The 24,748-nt window shown below is 52.2% G+C and overlaps 1 protein-coding gene across 7 annotated transcripts in view; it reads left to right on the top strand.

The window, feature by feature from the left end:
• Positions 1–24,748, top strand: part of MCF2L (MCF.2 cell line derived transforming sequence like) — a 155,810-nt gene that overhangs the window by 74,893 nt on the left and 56,169 nt on the right. For 6 of the 7 annotated variants that reach the window (XM_016151913.2, XM_016151912.2, XM_036228793.1 and 3 more), the window contains exons 2-3: positions 20,959–21,042; positions 24,269–24,383. In XM_016151913.2, coding sequence (XP_016007399.2) covers positions 20,959–21,042; positions 24,269–24,383 — 199 coding nt within the window. Of the gene's footprint in view, positions 1–4,847; positions 5,686–20,958; positions 21,043–24,268; positions 24,384–24,748 lie in introns of those variants that run through there. The other variant, XM_016151916.2, reaches the window with a different exon arrangement.

The following is a 24,748-nucleotide window of genomic DNA, read 5'->3' as shown; positions in this document are numbered from 1 at the left end:
CTGTCACCGAGACTCTCCGCACTGCCACAGTCAGTCCCAGGATGGATGTGTCTTTGCTGAGTGTGGATAATTTGGCTGGGACACCTGATTTCAGGTGTTCCTGTTTTCGGGCTGCTCATAGTGGACAGAAACCAGCCACTCTCACAAAAAGTGTTCAGACCTTCCCCAGCGTCTCTGGCCATTTGAACTCTTCAGGCAAAGGTCCAGTGGAGCAGCAGTCTGTGACCCAATGTCTCAGGAAGCCTGTGACTCCACGTCTTGTGTGCTCAGAGCAAGCGAGGCCATGCTTGGTCTGGAAGGTCTGGCAGAAAGAGAGCACACAAGGGGCAGAGGAGATGGCAGCTGACAGTGCTGGCTCTGACTGCAGCAGCGTGTCTGTGTGACACAGGGCACAGCCCCCATGGTGGCCTTCCATGAATTTTGAGGACAGAGAGTGCTTCAGGTCCGCAAGCCCACGTTCTCAGGCCGGCTGTAATCTCGAGGCCAGGAAGGGGTAAGCCGTCTTGGGTTTGAGGATGAGGACGAGCCATGTTAGCCTTTGGTGTCACAGCCCTTCCGTGGGTCCAGAGCCTATTGATGAGGGCTGAGGACAGCGTGTGAGCAGCCCACAGGAGGGCAGGCAGATCCCCACCTCCCTTGACAAGAGACTGCAGTCCAGGCCTCAAACCAAAACAAAACCAACAGAAGAACTCCAGAGGCGGGTAAAGGAATCCAGAAGAAAGAGTTTCAGGAGCCAAAGGTTCAGGCCAGACCCCTGAGCCAGGAGGTGGGACTTGGGGCAGATGAGTACCCTGAGGGACAAGGGACCAAGTCTGTGCAAAGCAGAGGAGACAACACTCAGTGCTACGAAGACCAGTGGTGGTTTGACCCGACTCCCATTCCCAAATCCTCTTCTAGGAAATGAATCAAGACATGGTGATCCTCTTAGGAAGTGGGTTGGTCCAGGCCCAGCCTCAGGGTCATGAACCATTGTGTGCCCTGATGGTGGGCTCTCACTGACCAGGCAAAGGGTATGGGGAGGCAGAGGCCAGGCGTGAGAGCACAGGAGCACGTGTGGGTGGTCTCTAAACCTGGAGGCTATGTGTCTCTGTCAGGAATGATTCTCTGTGTACACCCCATCCATGTACAACGGCATATAAATTACAAACAAGTACTACTCTGTTAATTATGAAATACAGTTGCCCCTTGAACAATGCTGGGTAAGGGGCACCAACAGTTGAAAATTCAAATATAACTCTTGACTCCCCAAAAACTGAGCTGCTAGTAGCCTGCTGTTGACCAGAGGCCTTACCGATACCATAGTCAATGAATGTATGTTTTGTACCTTGTATGTATTAGATACTGTATTTTTACAAGAAAGTAAGCTAGAGAAAAGAATGTTATTAAGAAAATCACCAGGAAGAGAAAATTTATAGTACTATGCATATTTATTTTTAAAAATATGTTTATAAGGGAACCTCCACAGTTCAAACCCATGTTGTTCAAGGCTCAGCCGTACACACAAAGGTCCAAGATACTTAAATGATGAGAGGTTAAATTATTGATGTTTTTAGTTTTTTAGTAGTATGAAAAAAACACTTTTGCTCTCATTACAAAAATGTTTTAAGTGAGAGTTACGTGATTCAACAAGCTTCATAGTTTTTCCACATTTGACATAATGAATCAAGCCAGATTCTGTGTTCAGCATGTTTCAGTTTTAATGAAATTGTTTTCTTAGCCATCACGGCTAAGGGAGCGTGTGCAGTGGGTTCTCTCTCTTGACCCACAGTTTTCGGTTTTCCTTAGCCATTACGCAGATGATGCTGAAATTCAGCTGGGAAGTTTCTCTTTTTCCCGAAGTCAAAGAAATGTCTTTCTTAATGCTATTCTGTTGCTCTTATAAACTAAGTAGAAGGTGTTAAATTTTTATGTTTGAATGGGTTTATGTTTACTGGGTTCAAAACTCACTGTAGCTATTCAATTAGATTATTTTTTTGACAACTTACCTTTTGCGCACATTAGTTTTTATAAATGGCACAGCTGAAATTATCTATTTGGGAAGATGCTCTCAACTTAGTGGAAAATATGGTTACTCTCTCACTTAGGATTAAACACACTGGCCTGGACAGTTTTCATTGCTTAAGACACTGTCTTGCCATATTTGACTGGGCTGCATGTCGTCTTTTATTTGTTTGTGCTTGCTATTTTAGTCCATCTTATCTTCTCTTAGGTCACTTTGTTCTTCAGTGAGGATCAATTTAAACTGGACAGTTCAGTCTGCAGATTCACTAAATCAGGTGTTTGGAACTGAGGTGATCGTGTGTGCTGAGAGCTTGTGCCGGGGGACACACTGCCCCACCAAGCCCTCTGTGTAGTGGCTACCCTTACTTCCTTTGGGTCGCTCATGCCATAGTGTCACATGACCCAAGGATGGTGAGGTGCCAGCACTCCTCTCTGAGGGGTCACTGCCCTGCTGCATGTCTGGAGCTTGTTGCGGAAGTGAGGAGACAGAGGTGTGGGTGGTCAAGGCCAGCAGGAGGACAACCATGTCGGTCAGCTCCTGCGGGCCGTGTGTGTCACCCCGAGAAGTCTGCTTTTTATCCTGCAATAGTGGGTTGATCTTGGGGGCAGGGATGATTCATTTGGCTTAGGAGAGCCACATGCATGAAGCCAGAAGAACACGAGAACTGGGACAAGCCCAGGGAGCACCACGATCGAAGGGGAACTAGCTGGGGGTTGGAAGGACCAGGGCTGTGATGACTTTGGAGCTAAAGAAGGTCCTCGAGGACTCCGACTGGGGACTTGAGAGGAGGACATGCTAAGAGGGCACTGGAGGAAGATGGGGTGCAGGATGCAGGAGAAAGACGGTGAGGGCAAGGGAGGAGGACATGGGAGGGCCCACGGGTGTGGGGACAACTAAGTGGCCATAGTGTCCAGCTTCTCCTGCTGCGGGAGGCTTTGCTGAGACAACTGCTGAGCAGTGACACCTGCCTCACCTGGTTGCCATGACAATGAAACAAGGCCAAGTGGTGAGGAAAAGCCTTAGCAAATAAGGACACGCCCTGTGAATCCAGGATGGCTCCTCCCACCTTGTCAGACAGCAGGTGACTGGAGAGCATGGAGCACTTTTCTTCTGCTCTATTTTAAAGTTATACAGCTATTTTTCTAAGGTCCAAGAGGATGCCTTTTTGTCCACGAGACTGTTTGATGTTTTGGTTAGCTTTTCTTGCATCTCTGTATGAGGAAGTATAAATGCCATATTCCCATAAATATTTGAGCTCTGCTGATCAGGAGTTGGGGTGCGGGAGCCCACACACCTCAGGCTGGAGGTTTCCGGGCTGGGCCAACTTGTAATAGTCCTTTACGCGTTGTACGTGCTTACAGTATGTTATTGCCTATACTGTGTGCTATACAATGCTGCATTTCCTAAAATAAATAAACAAGACCTGTTTATAGTGAAGTATAATGTCTATCGTTTCTTTCCAGCTAAGGAAGCCCTTGTGTGGGGAAGGGTCACCAGCAGTAAGGAGCTGCTGGGAGGACTGGACCTTAGTTTGCTTTGAGAGAGTCCTTCAGAATGAGTGAAAGAAAGGGCACCTAGAGCTGGCGAGGTCGAACCCCAAGCCTGCGCTTTCTCAGGCGTTCGACTCCCTTTCTGGCATAGCCCTGATGCACCCCTGGGATTGTCCACCAGAGCAGCTCACCGAGAGCCCTACGTCGGACGTTGGCGGTCCCTCCCAGACACAGGGCGCACGTGAGCTTTCCTCCACAGAGGAGCAGGCCTGGTGGCACCCAGATCAGCTGACTTCCCCTGCGTGGGTGCAGGTGGCCTCTGGTCCAAATGCAAGTGAGCAGTGTGGCTGCCATCGCCTTCCTGACAACACATCCTGCTGCTTGATGTGACGTGGGCATCCGCCATGTGCCGGGAGACACAAGATCCGGCCCACAGAGAAGCTACAGTGGGACAGAGTGGAGAACATGGGGGAGAAATTGGAAGTGTGATTAGGTGGGTGTCACTGTAGCCTCTCCCTCTGCCACATGGCACCTCTCATCTTTGTGTTTAAAAATGACGTCTCTTCTTGTGAAAGAGCTTCAGGTCTGATAACATCTTTCTCAGGACAGTCATCTTCTTTAGCTATTACTCATTCGAAGTACGTCCACCACCATGCTAGATGCCGAGGTGCCCTTGGCACCTGGAGTCCTGTCCGGTGCCACAGGGTTGGGGCGGAGGGCTTGCCAGGGGCCAGAGGGCAGAGCCAGACTTGGGCCAGCGTGGCCTCCATAGGAGGCCAGGTCTCAGCCATCCCTGAGCATGTTTCAGGAGATGGTTGTGCTCAGCATGGCAGGACCTACCTGTGCTGTGAGCTGGGGGCCCTGGCAGTGGGGAGATGCAGGTGGAGGCTGGCCACAGGAGAAGCTGCACTGGAGGAGCTTGCACCCCGATCTGCTTAAAAGTTGCAGTCTTGGGGTCACGCTGTAAGAGTTGTGCTTGCAGAATACGTCTGCCAGTGTTGGTGGGGGAAGCTGAGGAGGAGCCCCTGGAAAGAAAACGATTGGAATTATCCAGCAAAGACCAGGTTAGAACCAGAGCCATGTGACAAGAATGAAGAGGGAAGACGTGGATTGGGTGTAAGTCAGCTGCTGCTGCAGTGACAAGTGCCCTCAGAAGTGTGAGCATGCATGATTTGATGGCCTCTACTTGAGTTCTTTGCCCAGGGCCCAGGCAGGGGGTGAAGTGTGTCTGCAGCATCACACGCTGATGGCAGAGGCAGGAACAGAACCCGCAATGCCTGTGAGCATTCTGCTCAATGCCCGGTCCTCATGCATGGGCCAAAACCTGTCCCTCGTGCAGCCTGAAAGTCGTCTTCTCCAGCACTGGACTCAAGCCCCTGGGGTTCTGCCTGCTCAAAATCTGGTCCGCAGACGAGCAGCCTCCTATCACCTGGGAGCTTGTTAGACTCTCAGTGCCACCTCCCCCTCCCTACAAAATTAAAACCTGCATTTCAATGAGCTCCCCAGGGATCCCCACCCATGGCAGCATCCTTCCTTATTACATCTTCCATATTTACTTAGTCCCCCCGCCCCTAGGAGGGGAGCTCTCTGGTCAGAGCCGCTGAGGCTCTGCTGGCGCACATGAATATACATGTACACACACAGCTTTCAAAGGAGCTCACAGACAGACATGGAAGAGCAGCATCGCACAGGCACCTAAGCGCGCTGCTCTACAGCACTGACTCCATCCCCAGTGAGGTGTCTTGGGGCCAGAAGGTCCAGAGCCTCCCCTAGGTTCCTGGCAGGCTTAGTGGACTGACAGCGGCTAAGCACGGGGCTCCTGCAGGGAGGGTCTGGACGGGCGACGCTGGGCTGGAGCTGCTGCCGCAGGAGCCTCCGTGCTGCTGGGGTCTCAACAGTTAACTGTCCTCGGGCAGAATAAGCGAGTCACGGAAAGCTCCTGCTTCAGGGACCACAAACCTGAGGCCCTGGGGGAGCGGGCCAGGCAGGCGTTCCTGCAGAGCCGCAGGGGGCTGAGCCCCCTCTGCACTGTGGGCGGCCAGCCCAAAGATGGAGCCTTGCAGCTTTCCTTTGTGCTCAGGTCGCCGCCTCCTGACGCCGGCGCGTTGGCAGGCGACAGCATGACCTTAAGCCTCATCTCCTTGCTGTCGCAGGACATCTCCGGGCTGTGGCTCCTTCTGAAGACGAGCACAGGTGCGTCTGGCCTGCACTTACGGTGCCTGCTGTGAATTGGTGGTGCTCAGGGAAAGAGAGGCCAGGGGACCTTCTGGGGATGGCTGAGCATGTCACCCACATAGTGAGCTGCAGAGACCAACTGGGCTCTGTCGGGCCTTATAAGAAAGATCCAGGCTGGAGTGGTGCCTGGGGAGGTAGAAGCAGGAGTCCCACTCCTCGGGGTGGGGGTGTGTCTGGCGTCTCTGGCTGGTTTGGGGCTGGGGCCACCTGGCCTCCTTCCCTGCCTCAGGGTGTCTCCGCTCTTGGAGTAAAGTGCACCACCGCCACGCTCACCCTGGAAGCTGGAATGAACCCTCGTGGGGCTCCTTTGTTCCAGCTTTCCCACAGACGAGCTTGTGGTGCGCAGGAAGAGAGCCCCAGAGCCCGGTGGGTGCGAGGATGGTCCCTGGCAGTGACTCCTGGATCGTGCGGTCCTACAGCTACCCGTGCACAGAGCACACCAATAAAGGGTGCTCTGGGTGGCAGAGCTCAGGACTGGACCGTCTGAGCCTGTGGACAGTGAGGGGCCCATCCTGGGGTGGTTCTGTGTGATCCTCATTTGTCATCCCTGCTCCCATGTCTGCTGGATAGTAGACACTTCTGACATGGCCCCGTGGAGACCGAGAACAAAGACCCTGGAGAAGGGAGCTCGTCCTGGGCCTGAGCAGAGGGACAGCACGGGGTTCCCTGTTTCGTTTCTAAGGATGGATTAGTACTCGTTTGGAAGTAATTCGTCATCACTACGTTTTCCAGCGGGTACTTCTGCCAAGGATTGACGAATAATTCATAAAATAAGTATTTTTGTAAATTTTAATGAACTGATTCGACCTTAGCTATCAGTGGCACATGGCATCTGAAGTTTCCGATATTATGATGAAGGGACTAAGTGTGTGAGTAATGGCTGAGCACATGAATCTCCCCAACGCATACGATTTGGAGGATTGTGGGTGCTTGCTTAGATGGCCGCGTTGAAAATCTCAGTCACTCATTGTTACACCCGGAACATAAGCACTTGTACGTATAATGAGAAGTGATCGATTTCATATCTGAAGTCAGTATCACAGTGACAATGCTGGAAGGATCCCTAAAAAGAATGCTTTCTCAGAACGTAGCTATTGTTTGGATTTTCAGAAATTTCGTAAACATGTAGCACTTTCTATGAAGTCTACCAGATGTTTTTTTTACCATCCAATGACCACATGGACTTTATTGTGGGGAAATTTTTCAGCGTGGCCATATGTAACCATTTTAGATGTCCATTTGTGTTTCTAACTAAATACTAGTTATAATTCTTATAACTTTCCCTTAAAAATTCTTAGCATTTTTCTAACACATACCCTCTTTTTTTTTTTAAGGTAAACATGGTTTCGAATAGATGGCTTGAGGGAGTCTGGTGTACTTAAGGGATTGGAGGGCTTTCTCCCCAGTTTCTAGAAAAGATTTGCTGTTTTCCTACCAAAAAAGAACCATTTGCTAGATTTATGAGGAGTTGTCAGTGCCTGCGACAGTAAATCTTTCTTTCATTGATACCGTGGAATACTTCCAGAGGTGGGACACTTTTCTAGGGCTGTTCAGAGGTTTGTGTAACTGGATCCTGACTTTCCTTAGCACCTGCTGTTGACAAACAAGGTCTTGTGCCTCTCTTTTAGTCACTTCTGTTCAGGCTGGAAGGGGAAGGAGCCAGGTGGGAGGCTTGGCACCTGGCCTGTCAGGAGCTGAGCCCAGAGTAAACTAATAATTAGATGAGAGTAATGTGGGGGAGACCTCAGGCTTGCTCACTGTGTCCGAGGCCACTGAGAACCTGAGCTGGGTAAGACGGCAAGTTTGAGCCGCGATCTCATTCCAGGCTCAGATGCCTCCTGTCTTGTCACTCATGAAATCAATGAGGTTGACAGATGTACATGGCCTGCCACCCCCAAACCCTAACCCCTTAACCTCTTTATTACACACCTCCTCCCTCCCTCTTCTCTCTCTCTCTCTCTCTCTCTGTCGCGTCCCTCTCTCTTTATCTCCGTCTCTCTCTGTCTCTGTCTCTCTCTCTCTCTGACTCTCTCTCACGTGCTGCATCTCTTTGTCTCCTGTTTGTGCATGAGCAAGGCGAGGGTTCTGAGGCAGCATCCGCAAAGTGCCTGTGCCCCTGCTCCGCTCTGTGCGACCCATCTGGCTAGCAGGAACCCTGTCACAGGGGCCACCATCATCCGCTTTGCCCCAGCGGCCTGACCGTCTCTGCGCTGTGTGTCATTGTTTACGTTTGATGGAAATGTTTCGAGGAAGGTTAATGCAACTTGTTTGTTTTTTAGATTTATAGAATAATTGTTACTTAATGGGAATAGAGGTGCACACCTACAATTTAGGGAAAAATTTTGGAGAGCTTCTGAAGTTCCTGGAAGGAACTTGGGGCTGGTGTTGGTGATAGGAACCTCTGTCCTTCCTCGTGTGGTATGTTCTGTGTGCAGTGCTTTCTGAGAGCAGATCTGGATGGAAAAACACGTGAGCACCTGCCCCAGCGTGCCTTCTGCCCCTCTGAGCCAGGAAAAAATGACATCTATAGAAATTGTTTACATCGATTTCCCTGACCTTGGCGTTATTGTTTTTAGTGTTGACAAAATGTTGTTTTAGAATGAGTAAGAAAAGAAAAGAAGCTATCACAAAAATCTCCTCTATTTCCAAATAACGACGGGCTCCTAGGGGAGCACGTGCATGATATTTGTGTGTGTGGTGTGTCTGTGTGTGTGGTGCGTGTGGTATTTGTACGTAGTGTGTGTACGTGTAGCAGGTATGTGAGAAGTGTAAGCCATACTTGCTACTTCAAAGGAAGCAGAGATGCTGGCACCTCAGAACATGAAATCGTGGAACTCTGGGGGGCCAAGCGTGCAGGGACTTTGGCTAAACTCCACAAGGGACCCAGCAGGAAGCCGGTATGACATGCTGTTGGGGGCCCAGCACGGCAGGAAGCTCAGCCCAGAACCAAAGGGAGAGTGTCTGTCCCGCTGTCTCATACACTGCTCAGGGGCTGATATTATTTGTTTTCACTGCCACCCGAGCGTAGCAGCTTCTGAAGAGGGAATGAGACGTTGGTTTACCTGTGAAGGGCTCGCGTGTGTCGGTGGCCGTCGGACAGAATGGCGCCAGTGTTCTTCCCTGCCTTCTTCTCCCTCCCATCCTCCCGGCCCCTGGAAGCCTGCTCGGGTTCTCTCCTGAGGCCATTCGTCTTCAGTTTGGCTGCCTAGAGCTTCCTGCCCACGGAGGGATCAGGCCAGCGTAAGCCCAGGGGAGCCCTTGGACCTGACACGTTGGGTGGCCCCACTCCCTGTCATCTCTTGGGGGACTGGAATCTCCCAGGGGCTTTCCTCTCTGGACCCTGTCTTGACCCCTGTGGACAGCTTGTTTTGACCCCTACTGACTGGACTGCAGGTGAGGTGTGCAGGAAGGCTCTATCTGGTGTGGATTAAATCCAAACAAACAGCGCCAAGGGCAGATTCAGGTTCTGCCTAATTGGACGCCAAGGGGAGGTGCTCAGAGGAGGAGCGAAGCCCCTGCAGGGACATCGTCACCTGCACGGTGAGCAAAACAGCTCGGCTTTGTCAAGGTCCGCCCGTACTGTGCCTAAGATCTGCGCTTTTCTCCAGGGGCTTGCTTCAGTGCCCAAGGGTAGTGAAGTGGCGGCTTCACTGAATTAGCCAGATTCTCTCTGGTATGTGGTCCGAAGAAGAAAACATTTGAAAGTACGACCTAATTCCTACGTCACTTATTAATGTTTAGTACCTTAAAAGAACAGTATGCTAAGTGGCATCTGCGGCCCGGGAGAGGAAGAGACATCTCACTGTCTGTCTGGCATTCCAGGGCCGGATCATGCACTGGCATCCCTTTCCCATGGATAGGTCCCAACTCCATTTGCAGGGGCTCACTAGACTTTGGGAGTTTCTTGGCGACCGTGGAGAATGCTGGCTCTGTGACTGGGATTGGCCAAGTCGGTTCTGCCCAGCTCCACTGTGACCTCGGCCAGAAACTCGTAATGATGTTATGTCTGTGGGCTTGTCAGGGCCTCATGAGCTGATCCTGGTGAAATATCAAGACTAGTCTTAGGACTGGGCAGGAAGTTCATGAAGAGGAATATAGTCAATAGTAAAAAGTTGCGCAGGTATCTCATGCTAAGACTCCCAGTACAAATCCTCAAATTGATACATGAATTTGGAGAGGGCTTTAGTCAACAGAAGCGAGCGTATGCCCTCCTGGTCCTACTGGCCTTCCTTCCATATACCTGGCCCAGCTGTCTGCCAGCTTCCTGCTAGCTTGGCAGATGCCTGGTGGGTTTCTGTGAATAACCCTTGCCCATCCCAGCCTGCTCTGGACACCGAAAATGGACCACACATAGTAGCGTGTAATAAATTCAAACCCTGACATGCCCACGAGGCTTCCCTGGGCCCTGCCACGCCCTGGCCCCACCCCAGCACTCATCTTGTTCTGCAGGTCTCATCATGGGCTGCTTCTCCAGAGAGGCCTCTGCAGGGGAAGCTCAGTGACATCCTGCGCCTGTGCTGTGGAGTTGTAGGGCTGACTATCAGCCATTTGTCCCCACTGAGCCACTTGGCTTAGGGCAGGGGCCAGCACCTAACTCCTCTTAGGTATATGGCCTCAGAGTTCTGGTTTAGTTCGGACTTTGCTATGATGCTTTGTGGTATGGTGTGATTTGATGACTCTAAAAGCAAATAATGCTCTTATTAGCTTTATGATTGCCTCTGTCTCCCCTGATATTTGTACATGAAAATAGGTCTGGTGTTAATAATGCCAACATCAAGTTTCAGATTTGCTGCTACAGAAAACTGTCTAAAGACGTGTGTTTTCCCAAAGCGTGACAAAGGAGCCCTGTGTAACCTTCCTTTCCAGGCTCCCGGCACTTCTCATTTTGGCAGCAATGTGAACAAGCAGGTTCCCCAAGTCCCACAACTGGCTCCTCTTTAGCTATGTGTGTGGCATTTGTGGGGGGCCAGCAGTGAGCTCCAGGTCCCTGCTCCCACCTGCACATGAGGACACCTTCCTGCCCTGCTCCCCAGCTGCTCAGAACAGGAACTTTTGAAATAGTCTCAGTGCCATCGCTTTGGTTTCCAAGCCTATGCACTTGACACTTAGCCCCAAAGCCATGGAAGCAACTCGGCCCTCCACTAAATAACAGAAACGAGACTCTTGGCACGGGACCATCAAACTGAAAAGTTCCCATGAAGTTCCCTGTTGTCTGCCATCTTTGGTTGAATCATATTCTCCCTTCGGTGCCATTTGAGCAGAGAATCAGAGTGGCCGTGGCTGGGACAAGCATGGGCTGTGGGAGGTTCTTGGAGAAGTGAGGGCTGGCTTGAAACTCTGTGGGTTGGCCAGGTCAGTGTTCCAGGAAGGACAGAGCGTCTGACAGTGGCCTGGTTGGAGCCACTATGGTGTGGGTGCAAAGGGGCCCTCGCCTGTGGCACGAGGGTCCTTTCTCGGATCTCTGTGGGGCCTAAGGCCCTTTGGTCCAATTGGGCTCCCCCAGCCCAGCGTAGCACCCACCCTGAGCCTAGGAGCGGGCGTGGCCATTGAGCACTCAGCCCAGGGCCCCAGCTCCAGGACGCCAGTATCAAAAAACTGAGGGGTAAGTGATGTAGCCTCTTAGAGGCCGGCTCCCTTGGGCACCTTCTCCCCTCTGCACCCCCAGCCCGGCTCCCTCTTGTCTGCATGCAGCTCAGGGGAGACCGTGGGCTGGGATGCTGCAGCCCCGAGCAGGCTGACACAGCCCTGAGAGCTTGAGGCCATTGGAGGCAGGGCCGAGCTTGCGTCTGCACCTGCTGCAGGGCCTGACCGCGTGTCCACATGCGGCAGCTGCTCTGTCACCATCTGCATAGCGCTGGGTGCCAAGTGCAAGACAGACCTGCATTTAACATTGCTGCGTGGGTCCTTGTTTGCACCCATTTCTCTGATTGCCTTTGTAGGCCTTTAAAACAAAGACGGAAACTGTGAGCTCAGGAAGTAACAGCCCAGCTGAAGGGGGCATTCACAATGACTGCACAGGGAAGAGTTTATAAATGAGACGGTTTAGAAGAAACAGTCAGGCCACACACTCCCTTGCCTTCTCTCCCATTGAACGCCGCAGCTCCTGTGCCGTGGGAAGCCGCGCCCTGCTGCATCCAGCCTTCCTCCTCAGTGCGCCCTGTCCCGACTGCTGGGGAGACGCCCGTCAGCTTGGACTCCTCCAGCGAACAGGCGTTGATGGCGCTGCAGCTGGATGGCCTTCCGGCATTTCCACAGACCTCAGTTTCCCAGCCGGCATGAGTTGGAGTCCAGGCTCTCCCACCTCCACAGCCTGTACTGCCGTTGGGGGTCCCCAACCTCAACCTTCTTTGTTACTAAAATGGGCTGAGGAAGCCTCACCCCTCGAGGTCCCTACAGGATAGAGTGAGCTCACAGAAGTGCTTCCAGCAGCACTGCCATGTTGTCCTTGAAGACTCGCCCATTTCCAGCAGCCGCAGGGAGGCGCCCATTCACGGCTGGTCCGGGGGGCCAAAGGACAGGGTCTCACCTACCCAGCAACCAGAAATGAAGCTGCTGAGCTGAAAAAGGAGCAAAGATCTTGGGACACTCAAGGTCTAGAGAACATGACGATGTTCCTCCTAAACCAAACTTCATTTCTGCCCCAGCATGTGACAATTGTGTCCCTAATTCAGACTCTTTACAAGTGCCAGCTCCCTCAACTCCGAATGCAGAAGCTTTGCTTTCAAAGACCCCTTCGAGTGCTTCCAAACAGAAAGGCAGAGCTGAAACCACATGAACATGGGAGGGCGGAGCCATCCAGCTGGGGGACTGGCCTCAGGAGACCCTGACTACTGCCCAGGACAGTGAAGGGGAAGCAAGGACCCCTCAGCTACTCAGCACCCAGCCGCATCCCAACCCCAACTCCTTTCATGACCCCAGGCCATGCTGGGCGCCGAGCAGGACGGCCCCACGGAGGAAATTGGCTGCATGAAACCCTGTTGTCGTTTGGATCTCTTCCTGCCCCTCCCATGGGACAGGTCTTTGGATCTGTGTCCATCAGCCAGCCAGCTAGTCCAGGATATGTTCTCTCATCCAGCAGGGCAGGTGGCGGGACGGTGTGAGCCCACTCAGTGGCCATCAGAGCAAGACCAACTGGCATTAGAAGGCTGAGGCCCAAGAGCTGGAGTGCCCAGTGATGGATGGGAAGAGGGGAAAGAGGGGGAAAGAGAGACAGAGGGAAGCTCGCGCATCTGCATAGCTCAGCAAGGACTAGCCTTTTCTCCTGGAGCCTGGGATGCCTCTGGGATGTCAAAGACCCTTGGGATCTGTGCTCTGTGAAAATGCTTCTTGTGGGGAGTCAGACTGGATCTCGTCCCCTTGCCTGCTCAGTGGCCCTTATGCAGTTAGTGAATGCCCTGTGCAGCTGTGCACAGCTCCTTGCCTGCTCCTGTGACCTCGAAGGTACACCGCGGAGCTCGGTGCCTCAAACATGCGCAGGTCCCCAAATCCCCTTGTCGAATGATCTCTCTGTGGGCCTGTGGTGGTATGGCTAAAGCTGAGACCTCCCCCCGCTCCCGCCCATAGGGCCTGTGACCAGAGGCAGCAGAGCCGACCTTCCCTGCAGGAAAGGCAGGGAGCTGAGAGAGGAGAGGGATGGCCAAAGTCTCCAAACTCTGGAAGGACCTGCCTCCCTAGTCCCATACTCCTGTGAGAGGAATCCCTCCCAGCCTTCATGTGGCTTCCAGATAGCGATTGTTGGATGTTTTGGTCTCGGCCCCTTTCCGCTGTGAATAATTGACTAAGGATTGCAAAAAGCTTTGTGTTCGGTTATTTACCATAGTAGAAATTAAAACAGAAATTTTAAAAAGATTAACTTACATAAAAATAACAATGATAAATCCATTAGGGTAGCATAATTAGCATTTTTAAATGAAAAATAATGCTGTTGCCCAGATGGAGCAAATGTGCGAGAGGAGTAGCATCGTCCTGCATTTTGCACACGTCCTTGGTCCCTGGCAGGACGGGAGTTGCCTGGGCTCACCAGCGCTCCCCTGCAGCTCGCTGGTGCTGCACGGTTTGTGATTGCTGCAACCCCCCCCCCCCCCCCCCCGCACACTCGTGAAGGGACCGGGGAGGGGGGGCGGGGGGAAGGGCAGAGGTCTCCGTGGTATTACGAAAGTGGTTTCCCCTGCGGAGCCCTGGGCTGGACTGAAATGGATTTTCTTGAAAAGCAAACCGAAGTCAAAGTGCAGTGGTGACGTGAGGGTGGCGCGCACGGTCCATCCCCAGGTGTCAGTAACGGTTAAATACCCACCACGTGCCAGAGGCTAGGCTGTAAGCATCCACTGACGAGACACCCTGGCAGCCAGATGCCGCGGTTATCCCAATTTTGCAGGCAAGGACGCCGGCTCAGGGAGGTTAAGTAACCGGCCCAAGGCCACACAGCCCTGACTGCCTCCAGAGTGCTGGCATGCTTCCTGGGAAACCAGGGGTCCCTGTGCTAAAAGTTTATTCAGCAAAGTGAAATGCAGCCTCTGAGCTTCAGACACTCATTAAAGCAACTCAGAAGACTGCACAGAGGCGAGAGCAGTTCTGCAGACAGCATGTCTTTGTGAACCTTGGGGACAATGCACAGTCTGGGTTCAGGTTTAAAGACATTCGTAGTTAACGTGCTTGTTCCTGTCCTGCTGGCTTTCTGGGAGGTGGGGCCCCCACTCCGAGCCGCGACAGCAGCAGTCCATTCCTCCTTCACCCACGGCGACAGCGTTCTCTCCGTCCTCAGCACGGAGAGTCTGTCACGGATCTTAAATCAGAATTCCACTTAGACTCTGAAGACGAAGAATCGATACCGAATTATGAGGAGATGGCTTGAAAATGCCTCTGTTGATCGCTAAATATTATTTCTTTGACCATTAATGCAAAGGTAAGGGACTCACAAAATCAAATGTCGCAGTGAGGACCCTACGATTCGCTGCTGCTGTAATCTGAGTCACGTGAGGAAGGCATCAGCAGCCCAGCTTCTCCTTTTTCTGTTACTCTGAGCTCTTCTCTGCAGCTGTCTGTAAAGCCAAGCTTGCCCCCAAGTTAGAAATGCCCGCTCTGAGCATGTCTGTTTGCTAAGCCCCACTCCCTGAGAGTCGCCCGCCTGATGCTGCCTCAGACTGGCTGGCACCCTGGCCCCTCCCTTCTTTGAACTGGCATAACTAGAATCACTCTGTCACTGCTGCGTGGCCTCAGGCAAGTCACTTGACTTCTCTGTGCCTTTGTTTGCTCATCTAAAAAATGAGATGAAAGTATTCCCACTTCTTGGTGTGTTGCAACAATTAAATGCATTAATACGTAAAACGTATTTTAGTAATAGTTGTACTGTGACTGCTATTTCTCCTACAAGTAAAGATTTTCTATGTGAAAGAGTTAAAATGTAATTTAGTTGCTCCAGACAGACTATAAGTTTAAGAAATTCTCGCGCTTCCCTTGTGCTTTCCCTTATGCCGACTCATCATAGCGTCGATGTCTAAGACATTCTTTCTTTCTTGATCGATTTAAGAACTTGGTGGGGGTTCTCGTGTGTGTCTTCTTTTTTCTTTTTTACTTTACTCTGTGCTATTGTTTCTGTGAGCGCTTGTGTTGGAATTTCATTTAAAACTTTCTTTGTTTTAATAAAGACTAGCTAGAGTAGCATTTCCCGAGTCCATTATTTTCAACATTAACTCTGGAGGAGTTAGGAGATGTCATGCCCATCCTCACCCTCACTTCCCAAAAATCCGTGACCAGTTAAGTACAGGGGTAGCACTGCCAGCCTTCTTGGAGCCTCCGTAAAGGGAGGTTTGTCTGTGGTGTCTCCCAAGTTTGTTTGACTACGGAGCCCTTCTCTCTCTGACGTGGAAGAGGGCTCTGCAGAACATGTAGAAAAAAGACCTGGGAGTTTGACCTCAGAGGCCCAGCCCTGGGAGTTGGGACTGCTGGAAAAACGCTCCATGCTGGTTGGTGTTGGCAGGCGCGTTGTGAGCGCGGCTTGCGCTCTGATACAGGTGGGGGCAGCGCGCTGGCCTTGGCCTGCGTGCCATCTCCATGTGCTTGGGCAGGCTGCCCGGAGCCTGTGTTAAGGAGGGTGCTGAGGCACGCTGAGGCCGGCATGGGGTGGGACGGGGTAGAAAACGCCCAGTGCATCCAAGAAAGGTTTACTGTCAATTCTGCGTGTGTGCCTTACCAAGGCTTCCAGGTGATTCTTGCATAGGCTTGAGTTACAGGCACATCAGGCGAGTGGGCGCACAGCCTGAGAAGATGCAGGTCTGGATACTGCACCATGAAGAGGTTCGCTGAGCCTCCGATGTGCACATCTTTGTCTGCACAAATAGTGTACTCTCTAGTGCCAAAGGGCTTCCAGCAAGTTCTGTGCGGTGGCCTGACCCCTGGCGCCCACACGGGAGAGTTCTAATGGCTCCAGCCTGATTTTGTTCGGCTTCCTGATTTCTTCCAAGTGGATACTTGTGAACCAACAACATTTTAGGGTGAGAGGTGCTTTTCCGTGATGACAATTTCGATCAAACATCTTTTCAAATGGGGCCTTTTATTTTAAACTTTGTTAGGATTAATTTTCTGAGATAAGGAAATCAGGGAGAACATTTGGGAACTGAGTGAGTTAAGGATGCTTAGTATATGATATGAAATATTTATGCTTAAATTCTGTAACAAATAACATGAAAAATATCCAGGATGTGCTGTGAGTGAAAATTTGGCTGCCCAAATCGGTATAGATCCCAAACATCTCAAGTAGCCAGATCACAGAGCCGTCCACATAGATTATAAATAGAAACGGAGATGCTGCTCCTGCCCCAACCACAAGGACTAGACAGCTGACGGGTGAGGCATCCATCCCGCCCTGACCCTCAAGGCTCCGCACGGGCTTTGACTGGAGCCAGTGGCCTCTCTTCTTGTTCCTTCTGCATACACTTTGCTCTTGGTTTGGAGATTCCTGGGGTGGGCTTGGTGAAATAGGAATCCTGCCCAAGTGAGTTGGTGAAATAACTCCACTTGACTCTTCACCCTGGACTTCAAAAAGACATCACTTGTATTTTCATTGAAAATAAACAAAAGCCCTGGGTGTGGACCTTCAGCCAGATACAAATAAGAGAATCAGCACGTAACAGGCTTTGTGGCCCAGAGCCTCTCAGAATGCGCCTTCGAGTGGACAGGAAAGATGATCTCCACTCTCTGTTAGGAAATTGTTGTCCTGAAATAAAGCAAATCCCCAAGTCAATTTGCAAGGGGAAGGAAGTTTTCTGCAGTAGTCTAATTGTATGAGGACAAAAAGATCTAAAGATAAAAGTGTAATGCCACCCCTGGACTCTAAGTTGCTTCTTAAACCGGGCGGGATTCTGGTAACGACTCCATGTAATATGTTTCAACGGTTGGGGTTTCTCCCCCTTTGTCCTTGTCTAGGATTGAGCTGGGTCCCAGGACGGCTAAGACATTGTGAGCTGAGAGGTAATTCCCACTAAAGGAATAAGTTGGTCATTCATCCCTTTCCAGGCACAAGACAGAGCAACCTTTCCGGGTTGGCTCCCAGAGCTGATGTAAGGGAGGGCCCATCAGCCTGTGGACCCCACGCCTGCCCGCCCCCCACCATCCCCACCACCCTGTAGGGGATCGGAAGAGAAGCACTGTCCTCTGCCACTCTGTACCCGTCTGATTCAAGGCCCTTCTTAACTTCTGTCCTCAAAGTGACTTTGTGATGGGATAATTGCTTGGGAGTCTCCATTTACGTCTGGGTCAAGACAGGAATGTTGGAAATGGGTAGTTATCTGTAAAGCATTGTGCTCTTACAGAGACCTTCTGTGAAGGAGCTGGGCCCTGCCTGACCCTTTGATTGAACTGGCGGGTTGGGGTGACCCCACTTCCTGTCCCAGACTTCGGACATTGGAGCAGCCACTCGCACACACGGTGAAGGAGGCACTTCAGGGCTCGGCTCTCTTGTGTCACCATCGAGCACCTCTATTTTCTTCCGAACCAGTGGCTGCAGCATAACTCTTCTACCAAATTAAATGCAGTGGACAAGGACCTTGAAAAACTCCGTCAGCACAAAGTACAAAATTGCCCTGTCCTTGAATGAGAATAAAGGTGCAGGAAGGATGAAAATTGACAAATGTCCAGAGCCTATTGTTCACAGAAGGCATCATATGACAAACAATAAAAACCATGTGCCTTAATCACAGGTGGGAAATGTTTTTAACTATTTTCAGCTTTCTGAGGAGTGGCCAGTGACCATTTAAGATGTCAATGATTTTTATATAGTCCCTTTGTAATGAACATACATACCTTCGTGCAGTTTCCAACAGACTGTGCACAAAGTAACCCCATTTTTCAAATCTAAAATGGGGCATTTGATCTAAGGTACAATATTAGAATTAGTTCTGCCCCAGAAAATTCACAAGTGTTGGTTTCCACAGCTCGGCTGCAGGGTAACACACTGCACCAGTCAGCAGTCTGTGGGCTCTGCACCTCACACAGACAGCAACTGACCAGAAATTCTGGAACCAGCCTATGTACAAGCCAGAAAGAACTTTGCTGAATTAGTTGGATTTAAAATGATGCTCTGGGAAGTCATTCTCTTCTTCTCCCCTCACTAAATCGTTCCACACATGTTTGTAGAACTCCTTCCACGGGAGCCACTGGGCCAGGCCCTGGGGGGTTGGACAGCGGTGAGTGGTGGGCATAGTGGGTGTTCCACGGGGGCTAGTAGGGTGCTATGAGACCCAGCCCAGGCGGAGAAAGGCCTCTCTGAAGACATGACATCTCAGCTGGGAACTGAGTAAGATTAGATGGGCAGACAGCGATAGGAAAATGATTGCAGAGGGGACAGCATGTGCAAAGGCCCTGAGGCTAGAGGGACGTTTACTTGTTGGAGGAACTCTAAGAATGTGAGGGTGGCTATCACCCAAAGAGGAGGGTGGGTGACAAGGCCCCATGGATGTCCCTCAATGGAACCAGATTCACACTGACAACAATGCAGCCACTGAGATCGTCACTGTGTCACAGAAAGTACAGAAATGCTCAGTAATATCATCTTTTTCTCTAATGTATGGGAAAGCCATCCGCCATCAGCGTGAGCTGGACTCAGAGCACAGACAGCTCACGGTCCCTATAAGTGAGCTCAGGAATGTGAGAATTTGCTTGTAAGAAGAAGTGCTACCTTGAAGCCTCTGCATTCAGAATCACTCAGAATCAAGTGTATGAATTACTGTAGGAGTGTCCACCCATCAGAGGCCTCGACACTCATAGTTTTTGTTCCTCACGGGTGGGTGAAGCCTGGGGAGTTGAGTCCTAGCAGACGACCTCTAGATCCAAGGCAGATGTCTCCAGGACCATAGCAAAGGTCTGGGGAATCCCTCTGGCCCAGCATCTATGCTTGTCACCGACGGCGGGTCCCCACTTGTTAAAGGACTTGCCAGCTCACCGCATGTGTGCTATTTTCTACTGTCCCCAAGACATCCCTAGACTTCGGGGAGATCCTTACTCCCCAAAGGTCTATGTTTCAATGACATGCTCCTCCCAGGGTTGCAGAGGATGAACTTGGGGGAAAGGTTTCATACTTCGTAGTGCAGTCATTCTTTCCTGTTGAGAGAAGAAAAAAAAGCACTGTAGAATCTGAACTTTCAGGCTGCCATATGAATTGCACCTAACATGCATTCCAAACAAATGAGGTGTGGACCGTCTTAAATCACTTCATCTGGAATTTAAAAATGTATGTTCCAACCTCTCTTAGAGCAATTGTTCCCAACCCTGCTTTCCTCCCACAAAGGAAAAGCATTGGTGAGGTATCTAAGTGCACACTGAGAAATGGCACCTGTCCCACCGAGCTGTCCCTAAAAGGCCCGGCACTGTTCCAGAGCTTTCGAGTTGGAGGAGCATTTACTTTGTTCATTTCCTGACCCCGAATGCCACCATCGATTGCTCTGTTGGGCCCTAGCATGGCAGTGGCCCCGGTTCTGGTCACTTCCTCATCAGCACAGGCGGAATCAAAGGGCCAGCCAGTGCGAAGGTTCGCAGTGCCACAAAGGACACGGCTAGGACCTGTGGGACCCGCCTGTGCGTTCGATTGTGTCACCTGTTTACACTCACTTGTTTGCAAGACCAGAAGAACAGGATTTAAGGCTGATCTGTGCAGATAACATTTTGCTGTCTCCGCTGGAATTTTCAGGGTAAAAGATCTCCATGACCCATATTTCCAGACTGTTCATGACCTGGGTCTTAAACTGGGTGTAGAAGAATTGACCTTTTAATTTAACCATTTGCAGGTCATCAACATAAATCACGAGTCTCTTTAGAGAAATTGTGTTACTGTTCAAGACTGCAGATTTTGCTGTACGCCTAGGGTCTGGCGACATTAGACCTTGGCTATAAATCACACGACAGTGAGCCTGCATTGACTCAGAAATGCAAAAGCACACTCAGTGTCTTGGTCCACCTGCCGACACCCCAGCATCACTTGCTTAGCAGTGACCTCACATCTTCAGTCAGTCTCTAGGTTTCCCCTAGAGTCTTGCAAAACCTCCTTGCTTATGGTAAATGCCTCCAGGGTGTGGCTGGAGGTGCCGCCAGTTTACTCCCAGACCCCTAGTCTAGAACTTGCAGCCTGCAGCCTGCTAAGCTGTTTTTCCCGTCGCCATCAGGCTTAGGGACTTGGCTTAGCGTCATTGTCAGGCAGGCAGCGAGGCCCCACATGTGTGTGTCTAAAGGCTGTGGGCCTGCTGCAGTGGCCAGGTTTCCTCGCTGAGCAGCAAGTCTGTGCACAGGCAACAGGTGAGGGCCCCAAGAGCTGCCTGGACCACTTCCAAAACATGGGTGGAGACTCGCAGAACAAAGCGTGTCTGTTCCCAGCGCTGCTCACTGACTCGGTCTTCAGGGCTGGTCCTCCAGCTCCCACCCCCCTGCCCCGCGCCCGTTTCCCCAAGCTTCCCCTTCTGCCCGCATGTTCCTCTCCGTCCCCCTCCCTCCCTCTTTTCTCTCTGCCTTTCTCTGTGCTTCTGACACATACCATATTTTAAATATTGATGAATCAATCACTCAGCACACAGCTTTTTGTGCTCTGAGAAACAAAGGTTTCTGCGTATTGGAAGCAAATTTCTTTTCCAGGCACGTGACCGCTGGCCCCTTGGGTGTCTGCACGGGGCCGATCCAGACTTGGGTCAGAGTGAGGGTGAGGCAGAGTTTCCACCAAATGACAGGTGTGTTCGTCTGCTCTCTCCCCAGATGAAATCATGCACCACGACATCACCCCACTCTGCGCCGCCGACATCCAGGACCAGCTGAAGAAGCGCTTTGCTTACCTGTCTGGTGAGTGCTGGAGGCTGGAAACGTAGTGGGGAGGGTGTCTGCATGACAGGTGGTTGGCCTCCTCTTGGTTCTCCATGGCCTAAGTGGGCCTGTTCCACATGGTGGGAACTGGGGACTACCCACTTGATGTAGGCTGCTCTCGGTTTGACTGAGGGCCCAGGAGGTGCTGTAGCGATGCCTGTGAAGAAGCCCTTCAGTGCTAGTTGGTGAGCAGCCACAGGAAAAGCTGGCCAGAGGTCATTTGGGGTCCTGAGAGGGACGCAGCCTCAAGCACTGCTGACTACAGTCTCCTGGAATCAGAACTTTCCTGCTACAGGTAAAGTAGGAACAGGATGGTGCGGCACATTATGCCTCTTTCTTCCGGCACTCAGGGCCTGCGGGGCCTTCCTCACTGAGCAGTTCTGATTCCCGCAGCTCCATCCTCCGGGAGAGCGGTGTGGCTGACGTGGGCAAGGGTCCGTCTCAGCCAGCTCTGCACCCCAGGCCCTGTCCTGGCTGCTGCCCTCCTCTCAGACTAGGGTTCCTCCTCCACCCTGTGGGCTGTCCTGCCGTCCTGCCCGGCTGGCCATTGTGAGCGCCCCCAGCCGCTGGACAGCACTATTGCATCGAGGCTGCAAAGGGCATGACCATTGCGCCTGGAGCGAGCAGCTCATCCTCGGAGCTGCGTGGGTCACTCCTCTGTCTGGGCAAGTCTAGCAGCCAAGGCTAATTCAGCACAAGACATGCCCACAGTCCTCGTGCTGTCAGTTGGGGGCCTTCCGATAGTGAAGGAGCCCAACCTCTGCTGTCCTCTTGGCCCCCTTTTTGCAGCTGGCCCTTTCCCCTTGGCCAGCAGGCTGGGGGCCCCTCCTGAACCCTGAGAACCAGCCCTGCCTCCAAGGGCCGCCCTGGCCGCCCTGGCACAAGAGCTGCTCCACAGGCCGGCACCATGTGGTCTGGGCCAACCTGACCCCAACACCCAAGGTGCAACTCTGGGATTTGTGCACCTCAGCGAGAACTGAACATTGTGAGCAGGAAAATGGAGCCTCTGGGATTTGTTGACAATGAAATGGCTCATTGATTTTCATGGCGTGATCACAGTGAGGGGTGCTGGCTGCAAGGAGGGAAGAGAGAAGGTGGGGTATCCTCAGGAAGAATTAAAATCCCCCGACAGAACGGCTCATGGCCAAGGGCAGCGAAACACTTAGGAAAGGAGTTGCGGTCTCTGCTGGTTCCTTCGCGTCACCCCAACTTCTTCATGCCTCTTCAAGAACCCGAAAGGCTCATGGCTTTAGTGCACTGGCGGCCCAGACTCATGACCTTGACCTTCCTCCAGGGTGCAATCCAACTGCCCCTCGGCATCAGCATCACGTGGTTACCTCTTTGGTACCTGGAGAGATAGCAGAACCCCAGGATGTTCCCCCTAACCCAGACACACCTTCTCTCTGTTATTCAAAAGCCATCCAGACACTCCGGAAGGGGGTTTGCAGATGTAGTTAAGGTCCCAAATCAACTGGCTTTAAGGTCATGCTTGGTGGGCCTGACTTAATCAGCTGAGCCCTCAGAGGGATTCCAAGTCCAGGGACAGAGATGCCTCTCTGCCAGCCATGAGGATGTTGGGGCCACCTGGCAAGGAATGTGGGACTCTTGGGGCTGAGAATGACCCTGGCCAACACCGGCAAGAACACGGGGTCCTCAGCCCTACAACTGAGGGAGCTGAATTCTGCCAGCACCTGAATGAGCCTAGAAGATGAGCCAGACCTCCGGTGAGACGACAGGCCCAGCACACACCTGGATTTCGACCTTCGAGAACCTGCTGGGCCAAGCCACGACTCCTGAGCTACGCAAGTGCAGGCTAGCGGACAGGGGTGGGTTTACATCGCTAAGTCTGTAGGAACTTGTTAGAAAATGAACACAAGGTCTTAAACTTAGATGTCTAAAACAAACCTGGACCATTCTGGGTTTTCATCACAGCTCATGGAAACTCTCAGGCAAAATGTGGAGGGAGTCGTCCTCCTCCCCTCCCTCCCACCTCCCATCCATCTGGAAATCCGGGATGAGGTCTCTGGCTGTGTCCACCCGGGGGGCTGACTGGAGCGTCACCTCGGTCCCCTTCGTGGAGCCTGCCACCCCTCCCTGGCGGTGCCTGGGCTCTCTCACCTTGTGGTGGGTGCTAGGCTATCAGATGCTTGTGTGATGACCAGTTTCCAGGAGGAAGCTCTGAGCAGGGAGGGTGGACTCTTCAGTGCCTTACCGCCCAGCTTGGGAATTACACAGCATGACGCCCGCCACATCCGATGGGCCAGAATTGGGTCGCCAGGGTTCGTGGAAGAGAAGTGGACCCCGTCCCAGAAGGGAGCAGCGGCAGAGAGCGGCGTTGGCGTCTCAAGCCACCCAGGGTATGGGCAAGCAGGCAGACCAGAGCCCAGGCCTATGCGACTCCTGTCTCTTCTCACTTCCTGCCCAACCTGCTACTCCTCCCACTTCCTCGTAGGACAATTCAAATCAAATATATAGCAGACTAAACGCACAGCCTGCCTGTCTGAGCTGGCCCCCTCCCGACTGTCCCCACTGCACCGGGGCTGTCCTCGTCTTCCCGGCCACTATTTCTGATCCCTCGTGCGCCATCTTAGTTCCTTCTCGTGAAACTGTCTCAGGTGCATCTCCCCTTGGAAAAGTCCCCGCTGGTTCCGCCTGTACCCTCCCTTCATGCCGAAGGGGCAGCTTCCTTCAGAACGGACTTGTCCCACAAGCAGAGCACCGGGGAAGCTACAAATCACGCACAAGGAGTTAGGAGAGGCGCTAGGGTACGGCAGTGTTGTGCAGTATTCAAAATGATGGCGCCGTCATTCATAAAGCACAGAAAACTATAGTTGACAATGTTAAGGAAAAAGCAACACACCACCTTTATATTCAACATGGTCTCCATCACGTCGAAAAATGCACTGAAAAAGGTTTGGAAAGAAATATGCCAAATGACACGGTGGTGAAATAACGGGTCATTACTTTAATTCATCTCATTGTGTGTGTGTGTGTGTGTGTGTGTGTGTGTGTGTGTGCGCGCGCATTCCAATTATTACCTTCAATACGCATGCATTTATTTCATAATAAAAAATACAATGTTGACGAACACACCCTCGATTTTAAGGGAAATATTCAGTGCTCACGACCCATCGCTGTCGCATCCCGCTGACAGCGTGGGCGCGATGCCCGCCCGCGCTAAGTGCTGCCTTTGCTCTGTCTCCAGGCGGACGGGGACAGGACGGCAGCCCCGTCATCACCTTCCCAGACTACCCGGCCTTCAGCGACGTCCCGGACAAGGAGTTCCAGAATGTCATGACCTATCTCACCAGCATCCCCAGGTGCGTGTCTGCTTCTTTAGAGAGGTTTGTTGATACATCTCCCCGAGTCTCCCAGCAGCTTTGCTAAGGGTCTGGGCATTCGTCAGATAAGGAGGTTGTGGCTGAGGTTGTTCCGGCTCCAGAGCTGGCAGCCTTCCCCGCACCTGCAGGAGATGTCCCCTCCAGCCCGCACCGCCCAGGGAGCCCAGGGCGCATTTCCCCGCTCGCAGACGGTATCCAGCCCCCCACTAGCTGAGCAAGGCAGACGTGGGCCCCGCTGCAGAGGTGGTCCTGAGACCCTCGGGGCTGGGCCTCGCCCTCGGCAGGGGGGGGGGGCGGTGCAGGTGTCGCCCAGCGCTGGCACAGGCGCTGCTGCATAGGGCGCA

Source organism: Rousettus aegyptiacus, unplaced genomic scaffold, assembly GCF_014176215.1.
Source record: "Rousettus aegyptiacus isolate mRouAeg1 unplaced genomic scaffold, mRouAeg1.p scaffold_m13_p_11, whole genome shotgun sequence".
In the NCBI taxonomy this organism is placed as follows: Eukaryota; Metazoa; Chordata; class Mammalia; order Chiroptera; family Pteropodidae; genus Rousettus; species Rousettus aegyptiacus.
Note: the sequence above shows the minus strand (reverse complement) of the source record. Positions and strands in the feature narration are given on the sequence as shown.